This window comes from Polypterus senegalus, chromosome 2 (genome assembly GCF_016835505.1).
Source record: "Polypterus senegalus isolate Bchr_013 chromosome 2, ASM1683550v1, whole genome shotgun sequence".
Classification (NCBI taxonomy): Eukaryota; Metazoa; Chordata; class Cladistia; order Polypteriformes; family Polypteridae; genus Polypterus; species Polypterus senegalus.
The window spans coordinates 260,724,480-260,745,352 of record NC_053155.1 but is presented as its reverse complement, the minus strand read 5'-3'; the positions used below and the strand labels follow the sequence as shown (position 1 = coordinate 260,745,352).

At 35.0% G+C, this 20,873-nt stretch overlaps 1 protein-coding gene across 4 annotated transcripts in view; it reads left to right on the top strand.

Annotated features, from left to right (window-relative positions):
* The window catches only part of zdhhc20b (zinc finger DHHC-type palmitoyltransferase 20b), a 63,771-nt gene that overhangs the window by 31,276 nt on the left and 11,622 nt on the right, over positions 1-20,873 (top strand). Inside the window, exons 7-11 of one of the 4 annotated variants that reach the window (XM_039745441.1) lie at positions 5,108-5,144; positions 5,684-5,816; positions 7,073-7,199; positions 14,911-15,000; positions 19,149-19,270. In XM_039745441.1, the coding sequence (XP_039601375.1) occupies positions 5,108-5,144; positions 5,684-5,816; positions 7,073-7,199; positions 14,911-15,000; positions 19,149-19,270 (509 nt within the window). The remainder of the gene's footprint in view (positions 1-5,107; positions 5,145-5,683; positions 5,817-7,072; positions 7,200-14,910; positions 15,001-19,148; positions 19,271-20,873) is intronic. The other 3 variants (XM_039745439.1, XR_005632705.1, XM_039745440.1) reach the window with 3 other exon arrangements.

Here is a 20,873-nt window from a genome sequence, read left to right as displayed (position 1 = left end):
CCCCACTGCCTGCTTTCTCTTGTTCAGTGAGAGAAATGAGCTCTTGCTTGGTATGCCAGGATTTTAAATCTGGGCTGGAATGGTGTCAGTGCCATCCTCATGCATGTGTGAAGATTGTCATCACTGAATGTTTTTTTGTGACGTTCCAAAATCCATGCATCTCTGAGGGAAGACTCATTAGCGAGTTGTTGGCCAGTAAATAAATGTGTTAAAATCCTCATTGACCGATCGAAAGTTGGCTTTAAGATCGCTTATTTTCTGTTGCCTAACTGGCGAATTCAGTGGGTAACTTTTCTCAAATGTAATTTTGTGCTTAGTTTCATAGTGGTGTTTCACATTCCCGCTTTTAACCACTGCCACTGTCTCAGAGTAGATGAGACACAGCGGTTTCAAGCTTCCTACAGAAAGTATGAACATAAACGCCTCGGTCCATTCCTGATTAAAAGCCCAGTTTTCAGTGTCAAGCTTCCGCCGTTTAACAAAAGCCATGACACATTGACTGTTTCATCGCTTTTCTCTCTCTTGTCTTCTCAATCCTGTATATTTTTCCCTCCATGTCCCTGCTGCTTCCACAAGAGTGCCAGCTGTTTTCACTCAGAATGCAGGTTTTCCACTCCTCTATTCAGTGAAGGCCCGTCCTACTCTGCCTGTGCTTGGCCGATATTCTTGCCTTCACTTTGAGCAATGTCAGTCTTCAGGCTTAAACCCAACCAACTTCAACCCACAAAGACAACAAGTACTGGCCAATCAGAGACACGTAGGAGGTTCCTTTCACTGAGTAGCAGTGTAGAAACACTGTCAGAAAAGTCACTGGTAAAAATGTAATCTCCGCCAAAACTAAATAAAACTCAATTATATGTCTGGTTCCGGACAGAACAGAGTCTGGGTTCAGACCCGGACCACGGTCCGCCTATTAGTGACCTGTGGTATAGTGGTTTCATTGCCTAAGTAACTTGATATGCACGATTTTGTAATTTACACCCCTGTTGTATATTTCTAAATCTAGGGTTAGAATTTCACACAAGATTTTGGGTAACTGGAAAGATTAGTGGGATGAAAAATTTACTACTCTCTTACTAATTCTTTCTGTAAAAATACATCAAACAAATATAAACAGAAGTACACAGATTGCAGATACCTTGAATTGACTTACCTTAAGCATCAACCTCCTGTCCTCTCAGGGAATTTAGAACCAGTTGAAATGCAAGAATCCATAAACAAGGAGGTAGGTTATAAGAGAGCCTTTAGGCTTTAAAAGAGAGAGAGTTATTGGATAAATTCATCACGGTTAAAAAATAACTGCATGACTGGTAGCCCTAAAAGGGTTTTGGCAAGGTGAATTTGACTAATATCACATTTACATATACTCCATACTTCTAACTTCCCTTGCCATGGTACAGATACAACATAAAAAATCAGTCTCCGAGAAACACTACAAATAAGACTAGGTCACCACCACAGCACATCCTTTTTTAAAGCCAAAGTTCCTAGTTAAAATGGAAATATTCCTAGAAGTAGTATTATTATTGGCTTACAGATGAACATGCAGACACCCAATTAAATAGCATTGAATTAAATTTAGGAAGGGACAATATACAAATAAAATCCATCCATCCATTTTCTAACCCTTATCCATTTCAACATTGTAGAGTGCAATGCATCCTAAAGACGTTTCCCTAATAAATCACAGGTGTGATAACATTTTGCCTTAAACCATAGAATGTGGTCTTCCCCTGTGCAAAATCTGGAGATATATATACCGTGTTTCCCCGAAAATAAACCCTAGAATATAAGCCCTAGTCAAGATATACTTAACGCAATGTGACGCGCGTGCCCGAAAAATCCATTAATTTTCAAGGACACCTTGCCACAATATTTCTGAAAAGGATGTTTAATGATTACATCCATCAATTCGGGGATGTGCTCAGTCCAGCAGCATCGGTGCAAGACAGAAGCAAAATCCCTGGACGAGGCATCAGCTCATCACAAGGTGAACACAAGCACTCACATACACTGGTGTCATTGTAGCTTCACCAAATCCCCATACCTTCATGTCTTTGGTTGGAAAACTGAGCCCACTGTGGAAACCCACCAGGAAAAACATGCAAACTCCAGGCTGGGAACACCCAGGACGTGACTCCCTGCAAGGCAGCAGCACTACCTCTCTGCCACCTTGACACCCTGTATATGTAAATATTAACAGTATTCATTATTTAAATGAAGTTAACGGTTTATCTGTAAATGAAACATATTCTAATGCATTTCATCATGAAAGTGATATCAAGTATAAATCTAAGAATTGTAAATGTGCAGAGAGCTGGAATATTATAAATTTAACGTGTTCTGTGTGGCAAAGTATTGCTGCTTCCCACTGCTGTCAAGTCAGGAGGAAACCCCAAAAGCGCATAGTGATTAACAACTGGGTCAGTTTCAAGATGACGTTTATGACGGTCTACTTTAATGACAAAGTAAATTACGAAGTTAAAGTCTACATTTCGAGTGTAATCACAAAATAGACATTTTCATTATGTCCTTATTTTTTTTGCTGTGGCTCAAATACGCCACCGTACATTCTGATGGTATTGTAAGGTACAAAAAAAAAAGACAGCACAGAAGATGGTATGTGAGACTTTTAAAATATATCGTGTCATTACTTTGGGGAATATGTGACGCTTGAATATAAAGGCAACATGAATACATTTGTATGTCGGCATTTTGCTTCTCCACATCGAACCATTCATCAAACATCGAAGCGTGCACCTCGACCCTGTCGGATCCTAAAAGCGGCTTGGAATAGCAAGGAATTCAGGGTTTGAATGTGGAGAGTTATAACGATATTCCAGAAGAAGATGACAGGACTGTATTTGGATAAATGTATATTGTTGTACATGAATAAATATAAGATATCCCCTGGAAATAAGCCCGAGTGGATCTTTTGGAGCAAAAGTTAATATAAGACCTGGTTTTATTTTCGGGGAAACACAAGATATATATACACACATACACAAAGAGAGAGAGATGCAGGTTTAAATATACTTATAAATAAGTTTATATTCAAATATGTTTAAACTAGCCGATGCCCACTGTAGCATAAGGCGGTGTAAGAATAGGAACGGAAAACGGTCAGAAAGGAATTCAGAAATCAAGAAAAAAGAAATGCTTTTTGAAAGACGCAGTTGTGAATAGGTGTTTTGCTCGAGACGACAGATAATGAGTTGAAAGATCTAACCCTAGAAAAAGCCACATACAACTGACCGTGGCTGAAGACTGGTTGTTGTAGATTAACGCAAATCTTTGCAAACGTTTGTCCTTGGGACTTGTTGATAGTCATGGAGAAGGTGAGTCTGATTGGGATTTGTGTGAGTTTAAATTTAAAAGGGAGATTGGTGTCGGAAGGAAGGAGAGAGATTCTGGGAATGAAGATTGTTTCAAAATTTTGGATAATGATCAGTTTGCACTCAATAATCTCTTATATATTTCTCCTCTGGTTCATCCTGCTTCCTCTTCAAACCCATTCCCCCGCCACACGCAGCCCACATGGCATTTCTCGATTCCTATTCCTCCTCTTCCAAACCCTTCCCCATGCTGCTTTTCTCGATTCCTATTCCTCCTTCAGACTACCGCGTTCCCCACTCCTCTCTCATGACCCCATTGGTGTCACGTCATCACCCTTCGGCAGTGACGTGTTTGGGTGTGGGGGGGGGGACCGGGTTTGAAGAGGAAGCAGGACAAACCAAAAGAGAAATATATAAGATATAAGTTAAAACTTCAAATGTTATGTACTTTGTGACTTGTTTTATTATTAATTCTAAATTATAATGTTTTATTATTAATATTTTTGCTTTTTGCTTGCCATGCATTTGCAAAACATGAAGTGCTTATAATTTGTGTATAGATGCAGCCTTCAAATGAAAGTGATACTTGAAAACACAACCTTTCACAAAAAGAGGACTGTGTCTGTAGAAAGTGATGTGGTCAAATGGGAGTGAATTTCCATATTAAACACACACAAAAATACATTCAGCTTCATATGCTGTATTAGAGTAGTATACATGTTTTATTGTAACCGTGAAACTCAAATTGAAAATTTCTAAACTACAGAAATTAAGTCAACCAAGATGTAAATTTATTTCTTCCCTTTTGAAAGAAATATGGTAATCTGCAGACGTTTATTAATATGATCTAGTGAGATACTAAAATGAAGAATCAGAACTCTTAATGTCTGATTATCACCCTACCAGTAAGTGCAGTAATATCACAGAACAGTATGACTTCATGACGATACATACTAATGAATCCAGCAAATACTTCCAGGAAGAAGCTTTGTTTGTACAAAGAAATTAACCAGTTTAGAGAAGAATAAAGCAGGAGCAGAAGTGTGGTATTGGAAAAAAAAAAAAAAAAACAAAGAAAAGGAAAGCACAGTGAGTTAAATGTGTCTGACTCACTTGTCTTATGATATATACTCTTGGGTAACATTGCATGTATCTCATAAACAAGTCATCAACATAATGATTATAAAATTTAGTAGTAAAGGTCCTTGTGAATAATTAGCTACAAATTCACAAATGGCAAATAGTAAGATAACCTAACATTTTAATTTTTCTAACAGATTTCATGCCCCAGCATTGAATCATTTTTGACTTCAAGTCAGCAAAAGAACTCTAAGAGATTGCGTTAAGTGATAAAAAAAAAGCAATGCAACTAAATCGTTTAGTTCAAGCAACTTCTAATTTTGTTACCTAAATAAATAAAAAAAAAATCCCAAGAGAGGTGGCATGATTAATTACTATGCAATTGCCAGTTTATCAGTGAATTAAACTAAAATATATCTAAATGTTATATGCCAGGTCTGTATTTGAAGAACTAGGAGCTAGACCATATGGTTAGCTGCATAGCTTTCCACAACAATTTAATTCTCAAGCAAAATGACTTCTACATCACAGAGTTGAACTGAAAATAGTTGCATTCGATTATATTCCATTTGTAGCAAAACACATTTTATTTCAGTGTTTAACAGTTTTTCCCCTTCATCATTTCATGTTATCCAATATACTACATTTGCTTCCCATTATTATCTAATAAAGTCTGTCTCTGTTTGCACAAAGCTTTGCCGCAGGAAATCTGCAGAGAATTGCCCAAAGGTAAAAGTGCTGATGTATACAATTCCTGGTTTTCAAAGTCAGTACATTTTGAGCAGTTTGTTTTTTGGTATCTGCAAGACTATTGTAAATTTACAGAATAATTTAGAAAAAATTATTAAATGCATTGTATATTTCAGAATATATATGATTTTCAGATTAATAAAAATCAAGCTTTCATCTGTGTTCACCAGTTTTAATGTTCCTGAGCTAGTACTACACCACAGCATTAAGATTACCATTTTAATATTTTGTTTCAAATCAGATTGTTTATATATTTATCTGCATGTTGGTTTATGTGTATGTTTTGTTTATTTTATTACTATGTAATTTTAACTTCACATTACTTTTTAGATTTTAATTTAATAAAGACTGCTTAGTAGGTGTGTAGCGAAGTATTATTTAAGTTACTCACAATATGATTTGACTTTTCTGAATTATTTATTTTTTAAGTGGAAGATATTAAATTGGTACTATTTTCATCCTTTCAGTACAAAATTCTTTTAGTCCTCTAACATCCTTTCTTTTTATTACCTTTTTAGAATGAACTTCCCGACTCTCATGCCAAATTCCATGTCTTGTTTCTCTTTTTTGTGGCCGCCATGTTCTTCATCAGTGTACTTTCCCTCTTTAGCTACCACTGCTGGCTTGTTGCAAAGAACAGGTCCACTATAGGTAAGAAAAAAGTGCAATACCTTCCTTTCAAACATTATTAAGCATTAGCTACAACTTGAAACTAAATCAGTACATTTTTTAATCAAAATAATTTCAAAGCCATGTAAGACTATTTCTAAAAGTTCATTTACAGTAGGTATTGTTATAACTGGGTGTAGTTATCATTTATTTAACATATTTGATTAATTATATACTTTGAAGAAGAATATTAGTCTGTCATTTTTTTATTTAAGGATAACAATTTAATTCTGCAAACCCATCCATCCTTCACAATATGTATTATATTTTTGTAGCAGACATAAACAATGTGCTTTTACAGGTGCAAAGGCATAGTTTGATTGTTTAAATTGATTGCAGTAAGAGCACAAACAGGTTAAGTGTCTTCCTTAGGAGCACACAGTGATTCAGTAGTGGAAACTGAACCAGACACCTTAGTTTAAAGTCTAGTGACTTAAACTTAGCCAGAGTAGTACACTGCAGACATTTATTTTTTTCGTTCTTAGAGATTCCTTTTGCTTTTCTTTAGGTGGGAATATCAAGAGAGACCTGTTGTGAATCTATTTTTCAAAATCTGTAGTTTTCTAAATATAAATCATTATTTTTCTGTGCTCAAAGACTTATAGTACCCTGTTTGAATAAAAATAGGAAGATGGTAAAGTCAAAGCCCATATACTACAAAAGTATCTTATAAATTAATGGTATGTGTATTTTAATTAAAATTTAACAATGAGTGTTGTTTACTTATGTCATATTCTTATATTTTATCTTGGTGAGTTTTTCTGACCAGGAAACAGGTATGAATTACTAAGAATTTCTCCCTACTGAAGAAGTGCTTCAATATAATCATGTTCCCTTGCATAGAATATTGTTAAATTTGGCTTGTTGAAATAATGAATCCTTACTTTATTTCTTTAAATGTTCTTTCTTGTTTCATCAAAACTAGTCCTTCCCTTTCTAAAATAATAATTCAATGTCGTACATTTTGTGTACTGTTTAGCAGAATAAAGTGAATAAATGGGTGCAAAGTATTGAGATGTGATGATTTCAGCATTTCTTTATTATTTGTGTAAGCAACATTAGGATGTCTGCAACAGTTGACAGACTGTCATAAGCAGTGCATGTTGATATCTGTATTTGATCTTGAATAAAGGACAGTCTCCTTGTGTAGATGCCTTGTATAGCTGAAGCACTATAGTTAGACTTGTATATGATTTGCATTTGCAGTTCTAATTTGTATCAATTTTGTTATTTTGCAGAAGCATTCCGTGCCCCCGTGTTTAGAGGAGGTCCTGATAAAAATGGATTTTCATTAGGATTCAGGAAGAATGTTAAAGAAGTATTTGGAGATGAAAAGAAATACTGGTTGTTACCTTTGTTTACCAGGTACATTTATTTTCTGTGTGCATAAAACATTTTAAACATTTCAAAGCATTATTATAAATATTTTTAATCTTTATATTTGAAAATAACATTTTTATAGTTTTTATAGTACGTGAGTCATAATTAGTTTAGTAACAAAGTACAATTTTAAAATAATATCTACTTAATATATGTAGTTTTCAATAAAGTACTTATTTTCTAGTCCAAACTAGGTTTTTTATGATACCAAAATTTCAAACTTTCATACTAAGGAAAGTCTTATAATTCTATACTATTTGCGACACCCAATATAGTATATAATGTAATTAAATTAAAGATTTACTTAAATTGCAATTCTATATGCATTACAATCTTTGCATTGATGGAAACAAATTACAAAGTTTATTCATTAAATGAAAGTGCTTCAAGTAGTACAATATTTTGTAACAGGTCAGAGTAAAGTTCTTAACAGTAAACTCCTATGTGTGAGGTTTTTTTTTGTGATTACTAAACTTAACAAATAAATAAATTCTGGCTGGCACTGATGAAAACAATTACTGTTACTGAGGTAGTGCAATGACATGTTACATATGTCAGTATTTGCTAACTGAATAAATATTGCAATATTTTGTTATAGCTTATAATTAACAAATAAATTAATGTTTATTTCAAGTAAACATTCAAATAAAAGGAACATTAATGCATAAGAAAATGTGAGTGGAACTACATATACGTAAAAATGACTTGCATTGTTGATGCTATAGCACTGCATCAATACTGATGTTGATCAGGGAATTTTGCCAAAGCATTATTCACAGCGAATTTGCTGCGTTCACATACACTTCATCAAATTATTTAATGATAATTCGACCAGTTTAAGAGAACTTCCCCCCAGCGACCAATAACGCTTTGCAAGGACAGCGCAACATCCCCCCGGAGCAATAACAGCCAACATTGGATGGGACCATCCTCCAGGTAAATAATGCTGATCATTTGCATTACAGACTTTGTGGGACTTAAGTTAGTGGTAGCACAGATAAGTAAATAATGCAGGTTCTCAAAATTGTATTTTTATGATAAATATACAGCATAAATAATGAGTTCTCTCTGCTTTTTGCCAAATGTGCTGGTTGATCTTTGAGTAACATGTCAATATACAGTCATGGCCGAAATTATGGCCACCCCTGGAATTTTCCCAGAAAATGCACTGTTTCTCCCAGAAAATTGTTGCAATTACAAATGTTTTGGTACACACGTTTATTTCCTTTATGTGCATTAGAACAACACAAAAAAACAGAGAAAAAAAACCAATCTGACATCATGTCACACAGAACTCCAAAATGGGCCGGACAAAATTATTGGCACCTTTTCAAAATTGTGGGTAAATTATTTTATTTCAAGCATATGATGCTCGTTTCAACTCACCCGTGGCAAGAAACAGGTGATGGCAATATGGCAATGAAGCTAGTTAAAATGGAGAAAAGCTGACTCAACCTTTCTGTTGTGTGTCTGAGTGTGCCACACTAAGCATGGAGAACAGAAAGAAGAGCAGAGAATTGTCTGAGGACTTGAGAACAAAAATTGTGAAAAAATATCAATAATCTCAAGGTTACAAGTCCATCTCCAAAGATCTTCATGCTCCTTTGTCCACTGTGCGCAACATAATCAAGAAGTTCACAACACATGGCACTGTAGCTAATCTCTATGGACGTGGGCGGAAGAGAAAAATTGATAAAAGACTGCAACGAAGGATAGTCCGAATGGTGGATAAACCGCCCCAATCAACTTCAAAACATATTCTAGCTGTTCTGCAGACTCAGGGTACAACAGTATCAGCTCGAACTATCCATCAACATCTGAACGAAATGAAACGCTATGGCAGGAGAGCCAGGAGGACCCCACTGCTGACACAGAAACACAAAAAAGCCAGACTGGAGTTTGCCAAAATATACTTGAGGAAGCCAAAATCCTTCAGGGCGAACGCCTTGTGGACAGATGAGACCAAGGTAGAGCTTTTTGGTAAAGCTCATCATTCTTCTGTTTATAGAAAACGGAATGAGGCCTACGAAGAAAAGAACACAGTTTCTACAGTCAAACATGGTGGACATTCTAAGATGTTTTGGGGATGTTTTGCTGCCTCTGGCACTGGATGCCTTGATTGTGTGCAAGGCATCATGAAATCTGAAGACTACCAAAAGATATTGGGGCGCAATGTAGGGCCCATTGTCAGAAAGCTGGGTCAGCGTCAGAGGTCATGGATGTTCCAGCAGGACAATGACCCCAAACATACCTCTAAAAGCACCCAGAAATGGTTGAAGACAAAGCGCAGGAAAGTTCTGAAGTTGCCAGCAATGAGTCTGGATCTAAATCTGATTGAACACTTATGGAGAGATCTCTAAATTGCTATTGGGAGAAGCCACCCCTTAAATCTGAGAGACCTTGAGCAGTTTGCAAAAGAAGAGTGGTCGGAAATTTCAGTTGAGAGGTGTAACAAGCTTGTTGATGGCTATAGGAGGCGCTTGATTTCAGTTATTTTTTCCAAAGGGCATGCAACCAAATATTAAGTTGAGGGTGCCAATAATTTTGTCCAGCCCGGTTTTTGAGTTTTGTGTGAAATTATGTCAGATTTGGCTTTTTTTCTTTGTTTTTTTGTGCTGTTCCAATGCACATAAATGAAATAAACGTATATACCAAAACATTTGTAATTGCAACAATTTTCTGGGAGAAACAGTGCATTTTCTGGGAAAATTCCAGGGGTGGCGATAATTTCGGCCATGGCTGTATATTGACATGTTACTCAAAGATCAACCAGCACATTTGGCAAAAAGCAGAGAGAACTCATTATTTATGCTGTATATTTCATATCATATAAATATATATATATCATAAAAATACAATTTTGAGAACCTGCATTATTTACTTATCTGTGCTACCACTAACTTAAGTCCCACAAAGTCTGTAATGCAAATGATCAGCATTATTTACCTGGAGGATGGTCCCATCCAATGTTGGCTGTTATTGCTCCGGGGGGATGTTGCGCTGTCCTTGCAAAGCGTTATTGGTCGCTGGGGGGAAAGTTCTCTTAAACTGGTCGAATTATCATTAAATAATTTAATGAAGTGTATGTGAACGCAGCAAATTCGCTGTGAATAATGCTTTGGCAAAATTCCCTGATCAACATCAGTATTGATGCAGTGCTATAGCATCAACAGTGCAAGTCATTTTTACGTGTATGTAGTTCCACTCACATTTTCTTATGCATTGTGCAAACCAAAGTAATTCATCTACCTACAGCCACACCAAGGCACGGTACTGAATCACTCAGTACTACTGATACTGTAAAAAAACTTACGTTGTTCCGACTTGGAACTGGGTACCTCCTTAGTACCAAAGTATTGTATTTTTTATGATACTGTATATCTACTGGCAAATTGCAGTTTGTTGTTCGGTGGTGGAAATTTAGTGTCGGTAAAAGAGAATATAGCCTGTTTAATTTTCAATTGGCAGAGGAAATATCTTTTTTAATAGAAAGAGATTTGAAACCTATACATGCTGAGTATTTTGGCTTTTTTTGTGGGGACAGGAATTGCCAGTGACTTCATAATAAAACGTAACAATAATAAAAGTTGAAAACACATCTTTATTGGTATACAAGCATTAGTCAACTGCAGTGAATAAGAAAAAAAACTTTAAATAATTGATCATCCATAAATTTTTCTATTCCTGGAAATAGTTCAAGTATCTCAGCAACTTCTAAGACGTAATACTTATAGTTTATAACATTTACACACTCAAGCACATACACGCACACAGATGCATCATCTATATTTTGCTCTGGGTGAGTCCTTGAGAGATAAATTCTTATGTTTTAAATTAATAATTATTAATTAATAAATAAAAGGAATGTGTCACATATTAATATATTGTTTAAATATATACAATTCGCAATGTTTCAAATTCTTAGGCCTACATTAGCACAGACAACTTATCTGATATGGGAATCTCTGCAGCAGTGCAAATGCTTGATGACCATTTGTTCAAATGCATTTTGCTATGCATGTATTAATAAAATGCACTGCTTTTATGTCCCAAAAGATATAGCACTATAAACATTAGCACTGCTGCAAAGTTTTCTATAACTATACATTCACCGGCCAGTCCCCCTCCTCCACCAAAAAATAGCACAATACACAATACAGCAATTATACAATAACATAAAAATACTGCAATACTCTGCTGCATCTGCTGGGACGGCCCAGTAGATAACAGATAACATGTATTCATACTGTGCAATAGTCTGGGAAACTGTAGTCTAATAGTTTTATTTTTATATTTCCTTTATAAAGAAAACTATCAAAACTATAAAAAAAAAAAAAAAGTATTGGTGTGTAACTGAGAGATTACTTCTGGATTTTCATACTAGTCATGAATTGTCCATCCTTCTTCACCTAACCTTCCTAATTCAGGTCTAGGAGACCAAGGTTGAGATACAGAAAACCAGTCCCTTGGGTACAAGTTTAGAGAGTGATTTTGCAGTCGTCTTGTTGAACCAAACTGTGTTCTAGGCAGACATGAAGCCTTCTGTAACAATCAGTTTCTGGTGTATTGCTTTGGTCTGTGAGCATAGTCGTGTTATCTTCACACACTTAATTTGCTATGTCAAAGTTGCTAAGAAATGGCTGAAATTGTAATGGGCAAGGGTAGAATAAAAGAGTTTTAACAGGTTGCAGGAGACTTTTGTATGAGATGAGAAACTGGATATATTTACCAGTAGGAAACAAAATACACTTGTACATATATTTTAGTTATAAAGTAGGTATTTTCTTCCTGATTGATTGGCTGTAAGACCTCAAGAAAATAGGGAGCCTGATGACAAATTAAGTGTGGACCACCTTCTGCTATGCTAAAGAAGGGACTTTTTTTTTTCATTTACTTCTTTTAGGTGATACTGTGAACCATCAGCATTAAAACAAATTATTTAATCATTTTATAGAGTCTGATTCCCTTTATCAACCTGGTAAGGAAGCTGTGATATTTTATAAGAGCTTGATATCTAAGCAAAAAGCACTCCTTTCTGGAAACGTCTTCTATTAAAAGTTAGCAAAGGAATCTTTAGATTTGGACAAGAGGTACCAATGGGCTAAGAAAGTGCCACCTTTAGTGGAGGGTGAACTGATCGCCCAGTTCATCCTTAGCAAGAGATCAATTACTTGATGAAGACCTTTAAGCAGCCACAAACAGTTATGGCAAACAGCTTAACCAAAGAAACCACAGGGAAGTATGACTCTTACTAGTAATACAAGAGGCAGTCAAAAAGTTCCTGGAATTGTGATATACAGTAGCGGGAGAGTGAGAGATTATGCAGTGCAGTGCCGCTAGTGCATCTGAAACTGATTTCCCCAATTTGCACATAAAGTTGATGTTAGCACGTTGTTCACACTATGACATTGTGCCAAAATGACCATGCACACGTTTGTCTCAAACAGTTATTAAAACAATACTACAAGCCAAAACCAATCCATACCTGTTTGTAACTTGTGCTGTGCTCCCCTCCACAACAATATGTGCATAATCTGATCTCTCACTCTCCTGCTATATCACAGTTCCTGGAACTTTTTGACTGACCCTTGTACTACTGAAAGCCGGATGATCTGAACATATCTTCCTTTGAAGTGGTAGTACTAGAAGCATTTTGAGGGTTTATGTTCATTTCTGTAACTCTTGCTAGCTTGGAGATGGTTTAGATCTGGCCGGATGATATCCAGTACTATACAGGTACTGTATCTTGGTCAACAAGCCTTTTTAATGTTTAGTGAAATACTGTGCCTCTAGACTAGCACATTTTTGGTATGTGATTTTTTTTTTTTTTTAATGTATCAGCATGGATATCAAGGCACATCTGTGGCTTTGGACCGTGAGGGCTGAACTCAATGACTGGTGTGTATTGAATATGTCTGCAGCTAAATGGTGATTCCCTACCTAAACAATTTGTTTAACCTCTGTAAAAAAAGGGAGTTTCATCTACCTTAAGGAGGTTCGGGACAAAAGATTGACCAAAGCAGTAAGACATAACGTGAGACGATACATCACATGGTGAATCAGACCTATGTAAATTTTGATAGGAACTTCCTAGGATTGGCTCTTGCATACATAGAGGTTATTTTGTTTTGCATTAAAAATGCACACATTTCTAATTTCTGCAATATGTCTACAGATTTTACTAGGTTTGCTCTGTTGTCTATTATTATTATAGTAACCTTGTCCTCTTTTATCTAGAATACAGGCAAAGCATTTGTCCAAAGCTGCTTTTGTGTGCAGATGACATATGCTATGTAAACTTAATAGTGCATGGTTCGCTTAGTGTTTTTTGGTTTTTTTATATAAAGTATGCAGAGCATCCCTTAAACTCCGCCATTAGACCTTGTTTAACTTCATCCATCTACACAAGCGGTTACTTTCCACGCCCAAAGCTGCTTGTTTGTGGATGACATATTCTACGTAAACTTAACACAGCACGGTTCACTTTTTTAATGTATGCAGAGACTCCCTAAAACTCAGCCGTCAGGCCCTTTTTAACATCATCCGTCTACACAAATTGTTATTTTCTGTGCTTTTTGGGCCAGTTTTTTGATATGCTGTATCAATATTATGTGAGATGATCACATTTATTCTTGCAGCACACTAAACATTCAAGGGAAGAAACATATTTTCTGAACAATAGCTTGTCAGTTAGCCTTGTAGACAAGCCAGTTCCAATAAACAGGTTTACTAGGGTTTCTTTTCATTTTTTATGTTTTACCAAGTTTGCTCCTTAAGCTGCTATCGTCTGCAAACATAATATTAATGTTGGTTATTTTGATTGTTCATGCTTTTCAGGCTCTCTTTGTCTTTGCCCATATATTGCAGGCTAATTTTGATGGCTATTTAGGTGTACTTTAAGGTGTGTCTGGTTTTTAAGCCTTAATGTTTATAGCACACAACACACCCTGTTCTAACACCATGCATTTACTATCGGCATTTTCAACATTATATTCTTAAAACTCCCATACGACACTTTGTCATTTTCATTTGGCCATGATGATTGTTGATATCGTCAAGTTTATATACTGAAGTTTACCACCTATAGGATTGGTCCAGAATTTTATGAAAATTTCAAAAACAGATTCAACCATTATTTTACTGTATGATCCCAAAAACTGAAAATATTTTTTTAATTTATTTTATTTCAGAAAATCTAATTGTGTCAAATAAGTTTATATTGTTAATTATTTTGTTTCAGTTTACAAAAGTGTTGTTTCATTAATAGTTTTAGTCTTTATTGTGGTTTGTGATAATAAATTTGGTGTAAAGCATACAGTGGGCCAGAAAGAAAGGCAGATACTAGTATATAGGCAACTAACATAAATATCCATACACATCACCAGTTTTATGTCAGTAAAGAAATTTTAATTAGTGGCATGTATTATAAAGCTCTGGGTGAATCCAAGGTTTTGATTTTTTATTGTAGTAAATTCCAAATAAGCAGCCTTTTTTATTTTAGTTATCCTGTTGTTTGAGTTTTGCACATTCAAAAAAACATTTTAAGTGATGTAAGACTGAACAAAAGAAAAATAATTTGAATAAATGACAGTAACATAAGATAAATGTATTGTAGATTGTAGGGATTCCCTAAATTGCTCCACAAATGTTAAAACCACTTCACAAATATATTGTATGTTTCCCTTTCTTTCTACAGCTTAGGCGATGGAGTAAATTTTCCAACTCGCCTGGTGCATGTTGATGTTGAACAGCCAGCTTCTGATACACAGTCTGCTTCTGCAAGATGGTAAGAACATCATACAGTATCTGCTTTTTTATATATGTATATGTATATGCGTGAACATTCACACAAAAGTCAGGTTTCAGTGGAACAGAAAAACTTTGAATGTTAAAACATATATTGTTGCTACAGGAGTGATGTGGAACATAAAATTTTGTTTTTACTGATGGGACAGTCTCAAAGCTTTTTGATCACCCCTTGCACCTTCACATCATTTAGTGCATAATAAACACTTAACGCTAGTCTTAACAGCTTCATTTTAAACTAGAAATGTGCACTGAATATAGTTTTATACATATGTATCTAATGTGACTGTAAGATTTAGTTTCAGAACAGACCCATTACAACAAGAATTTTAGGCCAAAAACAGTTTCATTTACATTGTCTCCAGTACTTTAGTAAATGTTAATCACATTAATGTTCAAATGTTGCTTGCTTTCATTACTAATAGAGTGGGTTTGAATCAGTACTTCTATTATTTTATTTTACACGTGATGCTCAGCAGACAAAGTGTATACATACTACTCGTATTGCAAGACCTCGCTTGTTTATCAAGTTAAAATGTATTACAAATTTTAGCTCGTCTTGCAAAACACTCGCAAACCAAGTTACTCGCAATCCAAGGTTTTACTGTATTAGGTTGATTTATTTCTATTACCACTACAACATTGTTACAATAAGAATAATGCAAGATGAAAATATAGTTAACAAAAACAAATGTTAATCAACAAACAAATACTATGGATTTTTCATGATAATACTGTTGGTTGCTTTTGCGGAGCACATCAGAAACGTTCCGAGTGTCAACTGGATGATAACGTACATACAAGACTACAAGATTTTTACAGACTGCTTTATATATAAGATTGTAGCTAATTGTTGGAGAGGCGTTCATTGGAAGGTGCTTTGTGGAATAAAAACTCTTTATTGTATTTATTTTTTATATTGTGGACTGTATTGCTATGTTGGGGCTCTCTGATGCCCGCTTGTGGTTACTAAGCGTCAACTGGATGATAACATTACATACCCACAAGATTGTCACAGTCTGCTTTATATATAAGATGACAATTAACAACGAGCACTTGGAAAACCAGAATGAAAATCACATTGATGATGAAAATATTAAAAACCAAGTTAAAAAAACACTATCCTCTTGTAACATACAATGCATACATATTTGGCACATTCTAATAAAAACTTCAACCCTGAAATTTAGAAACTGGGAAATAAGAGCTTGATTAATTAGGCTAGGAGTGTAATTGAAAACAGAAGTTGCTTGGCGCAAAAACCTGCAACCACAAGAAGTCTTAAGGACTGAGCTTGAGAACCATTGGTGTACCTAATTGCAAACTTTGCTAAAACACAGGAAGCAAACGGATATGGCATGATTAACTATATTATAATTAGGTGACACTGAAACGGTGTCCCTCAGGGATCAGTGCTGGTGCTACTGCTATTTTAATATATATTAATGATCTGGATAGGATTACAAATAACAAGATAATTAACTTTGCAACTGATACCAACGAAAATGGAATGGCAGATAATCTGGAATCGGTGAAATCATTACATAGGGGCTTGGACAGAATACAGGCTTGAGCAGGTTTGTCCCAGATGAAATTTAATGAAAGAAAATATAATGTGTACAGTGGGAAGTTTTAAACTTGAAAGTACCGCTTGTGAGAAAGACCTAGGAGTCATAGTGGACTCATCACTGTCTACATAAAGACAGTACACAAAAGCGATCAAGAAGGCTGGTAGGATGTTAGATTATATAGCATGATGTATAAGAGTATAAGACAAAGTTTAGCTATATAATGCAATGGTGAGTCCTCATTTGAAGTACTGTGTAAATTTTGGATTACATATTACAAAAAGGACATAGTAGCACTAGAGCAAGTTCCTTGGCTGATCCCAAGACTAAGGTATCAGCTAGGGGGGGAGATTAAAGAAGTTGAACCTTTTTCGGTTAAGCAAACAGATTAAGAGGTGACATTATCAAAGTGTTTAAAATTAAGAAAGGAATTATTACAGTGGATTTGAACTGTTGCATTAAAATAAATTCTGCCATAACACAGGGAAACAGCTGGAAATATAAGGGTATATTTGACACAAATGTTAGAATGTTTTTCTTCACACAGAATAATATGTGTCTAGAAATAGTGTGCTAGAGAGTGTAACTTTAGAGATGCTCAACTCAGTTTGATGTTATTTTGTAGAAATTATGTTAATAGGATTGGCAATCATTTTTGGGCTATAACTGTTTATCTTCCTCACAGTTTTGTGAATGTTCTTGAAATAACAGCCCCATTACTCCACAAAAGAATACTAAAGAAGAAGAAAACATTTCTGACTTTGCTAAAATTGAGAGAAGTTACAATGAGCCTTTATAAAGGCATATTGATGTGGGTATTTTTTTAAAAGTAAAATGCAAAATTAACTGACAACAATCAGCAGAGTGAGCACAGGCTCAAATGAACCTGAGTGCTAAAAGGCAGCAGCTACTTCAATGTCATCTATTTGTGTACTTATTAGGAAACAATGATTTAAACAACCCAAAAACTAACAAAGAACTTAATATAGAAAAGCAAGGTAAAAATAATGAATTCATCCTTCTTTTACACAATTGTAACATAGCTTTCATGGGTTAAAAGTACCAAAATGAAAAGAATCATCCATAATTTGGAATATTTTTTTTCAGTAGCAATGATGTTGATCAAAAAAAAGTATACTGCGCCATCTGTTGCAGCACTGCTAGCAAACTTTTATGTAACCCAGCCACGTAATTCATTATGGCAATAGTGCTTAGAAGATAAGCTAGTAGTACCAAGCCCCAGTAACATTAGGTGCACGACATACAGTAAGTAACCATTAATTACTGTACCTGTTTATACTATAATTTAGGTCCATGCAGCAGGCTGTCGAAAAGAAAATTCAGATAAAAGAAGCCAACACTTTTTATTTATCAAAGTACAAGACTCGAATTAAAACTGTATACAAAGAATTAAAAAAAAAAATCTACAGCCTCTGCTTTATTCCAAACTGAAATAGATCTGAAAGAAATGTGGCTTATTGCAACACAATTTCTGGTTAAGTGAAGTATGGACGCATGCATGAGCTTAGCTATTAATTTTATTGATGAGAAATTTACACTGAAAAACAGACACAATACTGCCTGTTTAAATGACTTGTGTACCCTTCATTACAATATTTTTCACAAATACAGGAATACAGTACAACTGCTCAAGGACCACGTCTGCATCAGACTCAAGAGCTTTTCACAACACCATGTAACTTGTGTGCTACCACCTTCATACTTCATAAACTTGCTATGTATTAATGTTATTTATGTTGTTCACATCTCTGTATAATAGGTTGCATTTACATTAATATCTTAATCTTGTATTACTGCAATTTTACGATTTTGTCGTAGATATTGTATATAGATATTTACATACACACATAAATGTTGTTATCTTAATAAAGCAGACCCCAATTTAACATTATCATGCTTAACATTTTTCCACGTTTTATATTTTTAAATTATGAGTGGTGATGTGATACAGGATTTTTAAAAAGTAACATTTGTTTTTGTTTGTGTTATACTTAGTTTTTACTTCATAATAACTTGATAATTTAGTAATTTACTCATTTACTGTGCACCATAGAACAATTTCACATTAACAATTTTAAATTGTTCCCTGTAAAATGAAGGTTCTACTTTACTGTATGTATACACAATACAGTATGTGCAGTTGGTAAGACAAAGTGCATATTTCATCGTGAAATTAACCATCACAATTTAATATTAAAAACAATAATCGTCAACTATTATTTTGCTCATAATAGTGCACCCCTAACCGGTGCTTTGTCTAGGGTTGGTTCCTGCCTTGCCTCCATTGTTTCTGGAATAGGTATCAGTGTTCTTCGACCGTGACCTGGATATTTGGGTTGGAAAGTTAATTGTTTCTGGGTTTCACATGATGAATATCAGTTAAGCAAGGGATCATTTTAATTATCCACCAAAATTTTTTCTGTGGCCTACGTCTGTCCTTTGCAGCTGAATAGTAAAGATACCTTGCATAATATTTAATGTGTTTTAAATAATTTTGTGACTAAAGTACTATGTTGCCCTGCATGCGTTTTTGTCCCAGCAATATCACAGAGAATCAGTCCTCGCATTCATCCAGACCTTTAAGTGAGTCTCAGAATCGCTTGTTGGGAAATGAGCATCATTACAGTGAAGATGGTTTGAGCGGAAACAACCATAACATTGGTATGTAATAAAATTACAATTCATATATGCAGTACTAATAATTTAAATAATATATCTATAGTTAAGATATTGTAAACCCCTGTGTATGGATACTAGCTAAAGGGTTATTTTATTATGAATGCTATTTCAAGAAATTTTAATTTTATTTTAAGTTGACAGAAGTTTAATATTTATATACCTATTGCATGACAGTAATGATTGAAGAAAAGTATAGCTTTTGAATGTAGAATCCCTTTTTGGTAAGTGGCTCTTTTTATTAAAGATATTTGATTATCTTTAAAAATATGGCCCTGAGTTCTTGCAGTTACCCCAATTTTCTAATTGGCCTCTTAATACATCAATGATTCATGGCCTAAGTTTATTTAAAAAATAAAAAATCTTCTGAAGTCAGAAGTTAGCACTCTATATTTTTCCACTAAGGGCATGAGACTAAAAATGGATGGGGAAATCAATAAGTAAACATGCAATAGGTCTCCACATCAGTGATATATTTATTTTATTAGTCAAAAATGGTTTGAGAATTTATATATTTCTCACACATAATTTATATCTTTAGTACTGAAAACCTTTTTCCTCTGAAACAATTTTTGATAAAGTTGTGCTATAGTCATCAAAACCATTCTTTTCATTGAAAGAAAAATGACAGCAAGTAGTGATCAGAAACAATACAAATCATTGAAAAAGACTCTGAATGAAATTAGTAAGCTTCTTAATTTTCTGCACTTTATCTGAAACATTTTTTTGGAAAAGGAATATGCAGGCAACAGTACTTTAGTTTGAAATCATTACATTTATTTCCTTATGTTTTTTAAACTGATTGTGTCTTTAAATATTAGAACATGTATTTTGTATAGCAGACACTATCCAGTGGTACTTTATATAGTCAGATATGTTACATGACTGACTGTTCAGATTTTTTTTTTAATTTTTTTTTTTTTAAACACTTGGGGCAACGCTAACTTAACTTAAGCTCACACAGTAGGTAACAGATCCATCCATTATCCAACCTGCTATATCCTAACTACAGGGTCACGGGGGGGTCTGCTGGAGCCAATCCCAGCCAACACAGGGCGCTAGGCAGAAAACAAACCCTGGACACGGCGCCAGCCCACCGCAGAGTAGGCAACAGATCTATACTATTAAAAGGCAAAGCCCTCAGTGACTCACTCACTGACTCATCACTGATTCTCCAACTTCCTGTGTGTGTGTAAGGCTGAAATTTAGCAGGCTCATTTCTTACAGCTTACTTACAAAAGTTGGGCAGGTTTCATTTCGAAATTCTACGCGTAATGGTCATAACTGGAACCTATTTTTCCCATATAATGTAATGGAGTTGAGCTCGATGGCCGGGGGGGCGGAGTTTCGTGTGACAACATCACGCCACCCACGTAATCACGTGAACTGACTGTCAACGCATTACGTAGAAAACAAGGAAGAGCTCCAAAAAGCACTAAAGAAAACATGCATTATACAATTGAGAAGGCAGCGAAACAATAAGAAGCGAGCGAGTGACACATACTGTACAAGCATATTCATGACTGCAGCTACTTCGGAAACAAAGCACGGTGTAAACCTAAAGTTTAAATTAAGTTCATAGACAGGC